This window comes from Sinocyclocheilus grahami, unplaced genomic scaffold (genome assembly GCF_001515645.1).
Source record: "Sinocyclocheilus grahami isolate Dianchi unplaced genomic scaffold, SAMN03320097.WGS_v1.1 scaffold330.1, whole genome shotgun sequence".
Classification (NCBI taxonomy): Eukaryota; Metazoa; Chordata; class Actinopteri; order Cypriniformes; family Cyprinidae; genus Sinocyclocheilus; species Sinocyclocheilus grahami.
In genome coordinates, this window is record NW_015505509.1 from 1,210,629 (window position 1) to 1,222,721 (window position 12,093).

At 36.0% G+C, this 12,093-nt stretch overlaps 2 protein-coding genes across 3 annotated transcripts in view; one reads left to right on the plus strand and one right to left on the minus strand.

Moving 5' to 3' along the window:
* The first annotated feature begins 2,289 nt into the window (after positions 1 to 2,289).
* neil3 (nei-like DNA glycosylase 3) lies at positions 2,290 to 7,641 on the plus strand. 2 transcript variants are annotated; one of them, XM_016295139.1, is made up of 10 exons: positions 2,290 to 2,533; positions 2,622 to 2,731; positions 4,645 to 4,776; positions 5,123 to 5,336; positions 5,475 to 5,549; positions 5,639 to 5,805; positions 5,895 to 6,064; positions 6,146 to 6,542; positions 6,933 to 7,095; positions 7,238 to 7,641. In XM_016295139.1, exons 1-10 carry the CDS (start codon positions 2,429 to 2,431, stop codon positions 7,418 to 7,420), a joined length of 1,716 nt encoding a protein of 571 aa, XP_016150625.1. In that variant the 5' UTR covers positions 2,290 to 2,428; the 3' UTR covers positions 7,421 to 7,641. The 2 variants fall into 2 exon arrangements, with proteins under 2 accessions (XP_016150625.1, XP_016150626.1); XM_016295140.1 differs by having other exon boundaries at positions 6,936 to 7,095.
* Positions 7,504 to 12,093, minus strand: part of aga (aspartylglucosaminidase) — a 6,082-nt gene continuing 1,492 nt past the window's right edge. Inside the window, exons 3-9 of the mRNA XM_016295141.1 lie at positions 10,631 to 10,743; positions 9,997 to 10,109; positions 9,201 to 9,312; positions 8,836 to 8,911; positions 8,536 to 8,643; positions 7,986 to 8,119; positions 7,504 to 7,877 (exon numbers count right to left, since the gene is read on the minus strand). Coding sequence (XP_016150627.1) covers positions 7,777 to 7,877; positions 7,986 to 8,119; positions 8,536 to 8,643; positions 8,836 to 8,911; positions 9,201 to 9,312; positions 9,997 to 10,109; positions 10,631 to 10,743 — 757 coding nt within the window. The 3' untranslated portion in view covers positions 7,504 to 7,776. The remainder of the gene's footprint in view (positions 7,878 to 7,985; positions 8,120 to 8,535; positions 8,644 to 8,835; positions 8,912 to 9,200; positions 9,313 to 9,996; positions 10,110 to 10,630; positions 10,744 to 12,093) is intronic.

Below are 12,093 nucleotides of genomic sequence, written 5' to 3' on the forward strand. Positions count from 1 at the left end.
CTTGGGTCCTTACTGCAGCTCAAGTAAGAATTGGATATCATTTGTTTGTTTTAAAATTCTGTATTGTTTTACACCTGTATGCTGTGTTTCGTTTCCATGGAATGATAAAGACAAACAATCGTAGATTACATCTGCCAGTCTCCATTAAAGCCTATACAAGTAGTCCATACAGTATGACTAGTGTAAATAATTATAGCACAGTTGACTGTAATATATACATACATGTGTGTTTATGTTTTTTTTTTAAAGACCTGTCTTATGTTGACCAATTCTGCATTTATATGATCAAAAATACAGAGCTTGTTCAGTAGTACTGCACTTTAAAATAACTGTTTTCTATTTGAATATATTTTAAAATGTAATTTATTCTTGTGATGGCAATGCTGAATTTTCAGCAGCCATTACTTCAGTCTTTTCTTATTTGTATATTCTTATTTGTTTTTGTTTTTTTAAGCTTAGAACAGCATTTGCTTGAAACAGAAATATTTTACTGTCACTTCCGAACAATTTAATGCATCCCTGCCATACAAAATAATTATTTTCTGTTCAAAATAACTTTTAAATGGTAGTAGTGTAGGCTATATTTAAATGAACATGCATCCCTACATTCAGTGAAAAATATAAAAAATAGATGTGATTTAGTTAATTTAGGCTACAATATGATGTTGGGTAACAAGATTATGACATTTGCATGGCCACAGTTCTGGAGTACTTTTTACCTGTGCCAGGGCCATCGTCAGGGGGGGACGACTCACAACATTGTCCTCTCATGGACCTTCTCACTGGAGCCAGTAAAGGGGGTTTTCACCTGTACACAAACAAGCAGTTGAATTCAATATAATACAAAATATTAAACCCTTTTCATGTTTATGTTATCCAAATGAATAGCCTACAAAAAGTAGTACTGACTGAAATGATGTGCAGCAACTCAAGAAGTAAAGTAATACATCTGTCTACACTTGACTGTAAATTCACTGAAGATATGAGGAAGGTTCTAAACATATATAGCCTGTGTAGTAGCCTGTGTAATTTTATAAACATTAACCCAGAATATAAGAAATCTTTTGGTTTATTCAACCAGTTTATTCAGGGAAAACATGCTATTTTCACTGAGCAAAAACTCGTTATTTAATGGAATCGTTTGCATAATATTGCCCTAAAAATATATTCACATGAATGTACTTAAATTATAAAATCATACCAATTAAAAAAAAAAAAAACGTTTTTCTGATCAAAGTTTATACGAAGGTACTGTTAAACAGGTTATATATTCTTATAAGCAGTATAGACAAGTTTTTATTTTTATTTTTTTTATCATGCAATAGAAGAACAGCAAATACAATTACAAAGACAAGTAAGAACAAAAGACAATAAGGTTTACAAACAATACTCCAAAGCATACTATGTTAGCTTATAAGACTTACACCATGAAAGAGTCTTACATGCAATAGAATTATTAGAGTTTCTTAAAGAGTTTACATACACATCAAAATCTTTCCTGAAAATAAAAAGTAGGGAGTTTTCTTTGAAAATGTACACTTATGAATGTAAAATTTAGCAAGATATAGCAATAGATTAATAATACATTTACAGTGAGAAGGGTCTAAATTCAAAGAGTAACCAAAAAAACACAATTTTTGGGGTTATACAAAAGTTTGGATATAAATATTTGTTAACAAAATTGGAAAAGTCAACCCAGAACACTTTAGAATAAGCACAGTCCCAAAACAAATGATTGATTGTTTCTTCAGACTGAAGGCAAAAGGAGCAATTGGGGGAAATGCTACTGTTAAATTTAGCAAGTTTATAATTTACCGGATAACAACTATGGATAATTTTGATAGAGACTTCAACAACTTTATTAGATAAGAATAATTTTTTGTCGAAGAAGCCAAAACTCTTCCCATTCTATATCACTAAATATGTTATTCCAAAAACTCACATAAGCAGGTAAAGGAATCTGAGATAGTATAGACAAGTTTAAAAAAAATATATATATATTAAAGGGGTCATATGATGCTTTTTTAAAGATCATTATTTTGTGTATTTGGTGTAACAGAATATGTTGACATGCTTTAATGTTCAAAAAACACATTATTTTTCAAATACTGTACATTATTGTAGGTACTATATGCCCCGCCTCTCTCAAACGCTTAGTTTTCTACAAAGTCCCTCCTTCTGACAAGCGCAGTCTGCTCTGATTGGCCAGCTGACCCAGTGCATTGTGAAAGTATAGACAAGCTTTAGCAACTTAGTTTCAACACCGTGACGACTTCCGACCGCTTCCGACGCGTCGACCACGGCGCATGCGCAGATTTGAATCATCAGGCGGGTCTTTCTACTCCATATTCGCCTAACGTACAACATTAGCGATCTTTTTGATTTGCTTGTAGTTTGCTCATATACGGACTGTTAAATACAAGGCGCAATGGTCGAGGGTCCGGGATGCACTTTAAATGGAGAAAAGATTCGTGCAAGAGTTCAAAAAGGACAAAAAGTTTTAGACGTACGAAGAAATGAAACCAACAAATCAGTAAGTGCATGACAGCTCACCTGATGATATAGCAGTCCTCCGTAAATGACATGCATACGAATGTTTACTCGTTTTATTTCCTTTTCAGTCAGATGACAGCACCAGCAGCTCTTTCCAGTGCTTTATGGGCTGTGAGTTTACAGGGGTGGAGACACTGGGGAAAGAGCTCTTCATGTATTTTGGCTTCAGAGCTCTGAGGTTTGTTGAAATTTTTTTTTTTTAAATAAGGGTAGATTGATACATGCAATTGTTGCTTTCTATTATAAATTATCATTGTATGTAGTGATTTGATTTGTTAGAAGTTGTGGACCAAATATAAGTTTCTTTCCTCATGAAGGCAGATTGAAATTTTCTGGCTTGCTTCCCAGAGCCCTGTTTAGATTTGAAAAGCACCGAAGTCATGAAATTATGTTCTGATTTATGGTTACATTACGTTGCTGACTGTAATGACTGTATTTTTGGATATCTTAAAGGGCAACTGAGCGTATAGGAAATAAATTAATTTAATGTTAAATTGATGTCATTAAGGGTGCTTTCACACCTGTAGATCGATTGCTTTGTTCCGAAACGGGGATTCAAATTATTACAAAGTTGCATTTTATTCTTGGTGCAAGTTTCCAAACAGACCAAATTTGTTAATACAAGTCACGCGCGAGTAAACTCGTCTCATTGGTCAAGTAGCTGTCACGGCTGTAGCGATGGGAAGTTCGGTTCATTTTAGCAAAATATAATTAAAATGTTACGTGTTACTTCCCTAACACGTCTACTACTAACGCAAACGTTGATCACACTACAAACAATACAAAACTGCTATAATAAACAGAAAATATTAATTAATTGTTTACCTGGGTCTTCAGTCTACGATTAGCTCACCTCATCTGACAAGTCTTCAGGTTTGAGTCGTTCGTTCATCACGTGACAGACCCATAAGCTTTAACCAATGCAGTCTGAGCCGGAAACAGAATTGATTAGTTCATCTCTCGAGTCTTTCGAATCGTTCGTTCTTTTGGTACGTGACGTGACAGCATTGGATAGAGAAATTAGTTCATTTACAAGCTTCCTTACAAATGGGTGCATAGTTATTATTATTATTATCATCATTATTATTTACTCTTACAGTTACGTGATGCGTTTCTGGTCGAGCTTTTTAGTTAAATGGATAAAAAGTGATAGTAAAGACTCATATTGTTAGAACAGATTTTAATTTTAAATAAATGCTGTTTTTAACTTTTTATTCATAAAAGAATCCAGAAAAAAGTGTCAGTTTCCAAAAAAATTCATAAATAAATTAAGCAGCACAACTGTTTCCAGCACTGATAATAAATCAGCATATTATAATGATTTCTGAAGGATCATGTGACACTGAAGACTGGAGTAATGATGCTGAATATTCAGCTTTGATCTCCGGAATCAATTATATTTTAAAGTATATTAAAACAGAAAACCAGTATTAGAAATTGAAATATCTCACAATATTAGTTTTTTTCTGTAACTGTAAATACAGCCTTGATGAGCACAAGATACTCAATGAAAAAAACTAGGGATGCACGATATATCGGCCACCATATCGGTATCGGCCCATATCGGCTCATTTTTTCTGTTATCGGTATCGGCCTGATAAGAAAATTTGGCCGATATCTTAAAGCCGATAAATAATGCATTATTTCCTTCAGAGACACTTCAGATGCGCGCTGTTCGTTTGCAGCCTTTTGTGCAATTGTACATTGTAATATTGTGTTTATTTGATGTATATCTGATTTATCTCATATAGAATGCGTTGGGTTGTAATATATGGAATATTTCAGCTATGTTGTGCTTTAAAATATTTAATGGGCCAGATGTTGTTCATTGTGAGTGCTGGAGTACAGTTTGCTCTCTAGCAAGCCAGCATGATTAGTCTGTGTGATTGATAAAGTGGCAAAAGTGGTGGGCTCAAAGTGGCGTTTAAATCTATAAATGATTGGTACTTAACATACAAATGAAAATCTAGCACAGATATCGCTGAAAATCCTTATCCAATAATCACAAATGCCTGAAAAGATCATAAAAAATTCATTGGTATAAAAAGAGTGAAATCGTTTTAACTGAACTTCAAATGTGTTTTGATTTAGATTGCACTTCGGCATGAATGGTTCCTTGAGGATAAACCCCCTGGAGAAGGACTTGAAAGGAAAACCCCCAGTGTTGGTTATTCAACTTACCAATGATGCTGTCTGTTTCTTTGACACAACTGTAGAAATCAGGTAACACTTCCTTCTAATAGCTCGGATAATAGTTATATATAACTTCCATTTCATTCCTAAGTATTCTAGGATAAGTAATACATTTAATCCCGGATTAGATAGCATCTTCATCGAAAGTCCTTCCGAGTTGAGCACTTTATCCTAATGTACATCTGAGAGGTCAGCTCATCAAGTGCAGGTCTCAAGTAGGCAACTTCCCTGTCGCAGAAACGTTCACTACGCCGGATTAAATTCCAGACTATCATAACTCAGCGTGATCCAGAGAGCCTGACTCTTTACATTTTTACACTGAGCCTTCAAAGATTCTGACTCCTCAGGGAATAATAATTCTGTTTACTTCCCCTAGACTCTCAGAGGACTGTGTGCAGAGAGTAAGAGCCATGGAGGCTCTCGATATCTGTTCACCCAAGTTTAGTTTCTCTCAGGCGGTGGAAGCTGTAAAGAGAGAGAGTGAGAGAATGCTCTGTGATGCTCTGTTGGATCAGGCCGTCTTACCTGGTGTAGGAAACATAATTAAAAACGAAGCGCTCTTTGACAGTGGCCTTAGCCCGGCTGTCAAGGTACAATTTGCTTTGTTCAGTACCAACAAGAAAAAGTCAATATCTCTGTTGCATGGTACAGTTGAGTGGATATTTTACACCTTGTTTAAAATATTTTTAGAGCGTTGTTTTTCAATTAATTCTTCTGTGCTTTTAAAGGTCAGGCAGTTGACAAGCGAACAAGTTCACCATCTTGTGAAGATGACACGAGATTTCACACTCCTATTTTATAAGGTATTTTATACTTGCATTTTTCTAGACAATAAATTTGCAATTTTACTTTTTCTGTCAGATCTGAATTCAATTTTTACTTTTCAAATCAGTGTAGAAAGAATGGATCCCCACTTTACAAGCATTACAAGGTGTATAAACGTCCAAACTGTGGCCAGTGCAGTGGAACTGTCACTGTCTGTCGACTGGGAGACAACGGTAGGATGACATACTACTGTCAGCGCTGTCAAACGGGTGATCCAAGTGAAGTGAACATTAGGTGAGCTGCACCTCCTCTCGTAGCTACTAATTCGCATACACATTTATACACAAAAATCCAATCTAGTTACTGACTTTTCAATTTGACAGTAAACTCCCAACTCGTAATAGTCTGATTGGATGGGCTTATCAAGGAGGAACGAGCAGCAATGATCATGTGGCAAAACAAGAGGAGGAAGAGTGGGCATGTTCCCTTTGCACTTTAATCAATCGACCAATTAACAAGTATTGTGACGCTTGTATGAGCCCTAGACCGGAAGGTAAGTTTCGGACATGTATTAGTGCAGAAATTAACATTTTTAAATGTAGTTCATATCTAACTCGTTCTCTTTTTTTCTCAGTACCTAAAGAGCCCACAAAGCTGGAATATTCACCTTTGAGTCGAGACCTGATCCGTTACCCCTGCAACAGTTTTACCAAACCCCTGCAGGAAATAAAGATGAATCGTAAGACTGCATTTGGGACCACCACTCTAGTCCTAACCAGCATCAGTGCAAAACCTGACTCTCCTTCAAGTCCCGCCATTAACCAGGCACATGCACTAGAGACAATGAGGGGTCTGAGCACGCACAGCAACTGGCAGTGGAAGAGTCCCAGTAATGGCGTGAGTGGGATGCAATTCAAAGGCAATGAGCCCTATAAGAGAGAATCTCCAGCAGACCATACTCAGCCTAACAAGAGAATGAAAACCACAAATGGACTGTCTGGAGGAAGCATGCCACACATCGGATCCTCAAGGTGAGCAAGTGCAGTTTCGCCTGTGACAAGATGTATTAGTGAAATGCTGATGTTTCTATTCATTAATATATATATTCTATAACCAAAGAATACCAGCAAGTATGATTTATAGCACGGTCATCCCAAACCTAACTTTATTTATTCTGCAGAGCACCCAAGACATTTTTGGGGGTAATCTTTTTTGCGTATACAATGAAAGTCACTGCTTCACGGTTGTTTTGTATGAACAAAAACATTCTTTAGAATATCTTTTTTTGTGATCAGCAAAAATATTATTGAAAGTAAATTGATGATTTTTGGGTGAATGACCATTTTGAATGAAGTTTGACGGCAAAATGTAAAATAAATACAGCTGATTTTGAATAACAATCATATCTCACCACAACTAAGCAGGGGCACACAGAGTAATGACACATCCCTTCCCACAACCCCTTGCTGCAAAAGTCATCACCGACCATGCACCCTGAGGGTGGTCACCAAGGAAGGAGAAAACAAAGGCAGGCAGTTCTACACCTGCTCCCTGCCACGAGAGACTCAGTGTAACTTCTTTGAGGTAAGAAAGCAAAACTTGAATTTGAAACCTATGTAAAATTAAAACAATTTCGATTTTTAAATCAATTAGAAACTAATTCAAAGTTTGAAACTTAAACCAGAATTGTGGTTTGTATTCATATCAACTCTGATTCTTGCAACAGTGGGCAGACCTGCATTTTCCCATGTGTCATCATGGCAAAAGAACTCTTATGAAGACTGTGCTAAAACTGGGACCGAATAATGGCCGCAACTTCTACACATGCCCAGTTAAAATGGGCAAGCAATGCAATTTCTTCCAGTGGGCTGAGAACGGCCCTGGCATCTCAATTCTGCCTGGCTGCTGAATCCATGAGTTGGACATGACAACCTTTAAATGCTTTTGAAGCATTGCTTGCTTTTTAATGTTGAGATGATGAAAACGTATGTGTGTGCTTCTGTAAAAGTAAATGTATATTTTGAAATAAAGCATTTCCAATTTCCATCTTTTCCTTTGGTTTCAGTGGAAATAAGTTATAAACATCTCAGACCTCAATGTCTTTCAAAGATCTTACAACAGATGTTTTTTTTTTTTAATATATTAAAAGTTTATTTTTTAATTTTTTTAAGTAGTGCAAAGTGAACATTGATCACAAGGCATATACCAATCAATTCATTAACAAACTTTTAAAAATATGTAAACATAAAACAAAATGCTTGTAATTCAAAAGCAGTCCACCTTCTGCAACTGAGATTGGTTTGTCTGTGGGTTAACCACCATGAAGGGAAACTGGCTAAACCCAGGACGCTTGTTACAAGCAGCACCTTTGGACAAAAGAGTTTTGACAATACATTCCATTATTATTATTCATATTCAGGATAAGTACACAAAATGTTTTAAGAAACAAACATTAGATATTAGCATTCTCTCACCATATCCACCAGTAGTATTGGCACATATAATTGCTCCAAAGAAATTGGGGTAGTACTTCTTGATTCTGGAGATGGCCATCTTACAGGCAACAGTGGGTTGGGCTCCATTTCTCATTAAATCAACAGCTAGAAAACTTTGAAAAAAAAAAAAATAGTATACATATATAAAATCAATAAAAGCCTTCAATTAGAAGTTTCAGTAGAATCACATAATTAATTGATCAAAGCTGTTCATATAAAGCAATCTCTCAAGACTGGTGATTACCTAGGAAGGAAACGCATCATGATGTCTCCATCCCCTGTGGCGGCCGCTCCCCCCGCTGTGCTGTCGGCATAAGCCCCAGCTCCAGCCACTGGTGAATCACCTACACGGCTACAGATCAGCATGCATATACTTCACTAAAGCTTTATTGACAGGGGACTGGAAACCCATTTCTTTGTATACATATATAAAATCAATAAAAGCCTTCAATTAGAAGTTTCAGTAGAATCACATATTTAATTGATCAAAGCTGTTCATATAAAGCAATCTCTCAAGACTGGTGATTACCTAGGAAGGAAACGCATCATGATGTCTCCATCCCCTGTGGCGGCCGCTCCCCCCGCTGTGCTGTCGGCATAAGCCCCAGCTCCAGCCACTGGTGAATCACCTACACGGCTACAGATCAGCATGCATATACTTCACTAAAGCTTTATTGACAGGGGACTGGAAACCCATTTCTGTCAGTAAAGCTAAATCTCAGTGAACAAGGTTCTTGAGGTTCTGTTTTTCTTCAGTTTTAAACACTCATGCATTCTAGCTTCAACAGGACAGTTGAGACATACTATACTGACAGGTGTTCATACTCACCCTGGTATCTTATGTGTTGCTCCATTGGTGGACGTTGCAGCAGCCACCTGTCCGTTCTTACCAATCGCAATCATTCCTAATGAGAATTTATGGTAAGACTGTAACGCTAAGATCATATGCATCAATGAATTGAATCAAGCAATGGTTTTCAATTATGTCCTCAAGGCATTCGGTCCATTTATCATACTTCATTTTTGTGATGCAAATTAAAACTAATGAGTCTGGTACTCTGTGGACAAGTCTAGGTCTGCATTCAGAAAAATTAATTTGCACTTACAGACTAAAGACTGATCATTTTGTCTGACCAGATTATTATTATTTCAAAAATATTTTATGCCTTACAATAAATAACAATCAACAGTTACCAATTGTGTCATGAGAACTGGGGTCAAAATTTCCCTTTGGATTCTTTGGCTTCCACAGCTTGGCTTTGGGCTTGTACGGCCCACATGATTTGGAAGGGTCTGGAAAAACATTCTGTAAAATAAAAATGCAAAATAAACTTATGCTTTCATTTACGCTTTGATCTGGGACAGAACAAAGTGTTTTTTTATGACTTTAAAGCTTTCAAATTAGAATTACATAGCAAGGCTATCTATTTTTTATGTTGCTCTCTGATTTGCTTTATCCATCTTAGTTTTCTTTAGTTTAAATCTGAGTATGGGAACAAAAAGCAACAAAGAAAATAATGTATTCAGAGGATTGTTTCGGATATTTCCATAGGGCTTTGACTGTGCCAATAGCAGAATGTTGGTATCAACCACTGTATTCTTCATAAATCTCACTATGCATTATTCATTGTTTTTCACGGTGCATATTTTCTTGTAAGTGATTGCACTGATATCCTTCCAAAACTTCTCAGCAAAGTCTGCATGAATTGAGGTAAACATGACTCTCTGCTCCTCACTGTACACTTTATAAGATTCGTAATGCACAAAGAATTCTTATTCTAACCATAACACCGACTGAAACTATTTTTTTATATCTTAAAAAAAAAAATCTTTCAATGGTGTTTGGGACATTTGAAGTATATTGAAACGGTTTATCTGCCACAGATCATCTTCTATACCCATGTTTGAAGTTGCCGATGTTGCTTAAGAACTTTAAAGGTAAACCCTGGAGTGATGATTACACAGAGGTTCCTGGTTTTTGGGGACTCACCTTTCTATAGTTGGGTTGACAATTCTGCTGCAACCACTGGGAGAAAATAGCTATTGATTTGTTAGTTGACAAGTCTTCAGACATGAAGCCCATGTTTTCAGCAAAGATTGTGGCTGCATGAAGACAGAAAAGTTTTTTTCTACTAAACTTTATATAGCAAGGGAGATTTGAACAAACGGAATCACATAGTAGAGCTGATTTGAAATAAACATTAGATACAGGAAAGAGCAAAAAATGAAACAGCAGGAGGCTGACTCTGACTTTTTTTTATTGTAATGTGGATGTCAAGCAGCCACGCACAGAGAAAGAAAGCTGTTTTAGTACTCCATAATTCATTTTAATTTGGAGAGCAGATGGAATTAATAGAACAGCACAACATTATAAATGGAATAACAAAATGTAAAGTGCTGTATATTTCAAGCTGATATAAAATCTGTCCAGGCCTTCAGTGTCTGTACATAATTTTGAGAAATAAATAGTTGAAGAGGCCTTTTTAATACTCATATCACTCCATCTGTGATCACATTTCTTCCCCTATCTGATGTACTATAAACAACAACTGAACCTCTTGACCACTACAGCCACATGATTGGTTGGTTAGATATGAAGTGGTTATTGAGTGTACGGTTCCTACCTGATTCGCCCACTATAAAGGTGTGCTCTGTGTGTTCCATCACTGCTCGGGCAACACCCACAGCATTTTTGACCCTGCGTAGGTCTGCCACTGCCCCCACTTCCATTGTATCTCTAAACACGGGACGAACAGCAAACAAAAACACAGCTGATATTTAGCAAATTGCTTTTAGATGGAACAGAGAGGTCTTTTACAATATTAGATGATGCATAGATGTATAAAATAGAATAATAAATAAAATTAGTCTCATTTAATTATGAGACTTTTACCTTCCCTATAGGCCTTAATTAGAAATATTACTCAAATCAGGGTATATTGATCAAAAAAGCCTCATGTTAGGCCTTACTACTGTAAACAAGAACCTACTGTATGTAATTACTAAACCACTTTTAGATAATATTCCAACTAATATTTGCAAAATGTTTTTGTCTACATTAAAACATTCTAGGATGCTTTTTATGGTATCTTCAATTATTTTTTTGCAATCAAACACATTTTATGAATGGACTTAACTGTAGCTTTACAATATATAATAACACAAAAAGGCAAAACTGTATATTAGTTGCAAATTTTGGCATGATATTTTCAATATATTTACAGTGACATACTGGTTTCCAGTGTTATTTTAGTATCACTGAGAGATATGATTGTAGTTTTTGTTAAGATTTTGAATTAGGTTTTATTTTGAAAACCTTAAAATAAAAAAAATATTTTTACCTTACCATCAATAAGACGCAAATTAGAAGTTTAGTAATTAACAACAGTGAATATATGTTCCCTAATCTAAAGTGTCACTGTCTTTCTTGTTTGTCTATATATTCTTTATTATTATAATTTTTCTTTTTTTCAGTTTTAGTTATTTTAGTACATCCAGTTAAATTAGGTTAAATAAGAAATGTTGCCTTGGAAACTATCTGAAATAAAATAAGTTAATAAATAATGTGTGTGTGTGTTTTATGTTATTTAAACATTTATTTTTATTTAAATTGTGTTAATCTGCCGAATTACATGCTTTTGTAATGCAATATATTAAAGTAGTACAACTGGACGTTTGACAATGTATAGTGATTAATATTATTGGGTGGATGACTGGATAAGTATACTGCTGGATATGCCAGTCAAATGTGTCGTCTTCAGAACTCCTGCTGAGCAGCTGACGACTCGGCTTTATTTCCCAACCATCTTCATCATGATGTCACATCATCTGTAAAAACCCTGCAGGTTCACAGCGATGAGCTGCATCAGTGTTTCTGTACTGTGTGTTTGCATGTTGAATGTGACCGCAGCGGTGTCAGGATCCACTGCTGCTAAAGTTCATCATGCTGCTGATCTCGGCACGAATGTGTGTGTGTGTTTGAGAGAGAGAGAGTGTGTGTGTGTGTGTTTGAGAGAGAGAGAGAGAGAGAGTGTGTGTGTGTGTGAGAGAGAGAGAGGGAGGGTGTGTGTGTTTGAGAGAGAGAGAG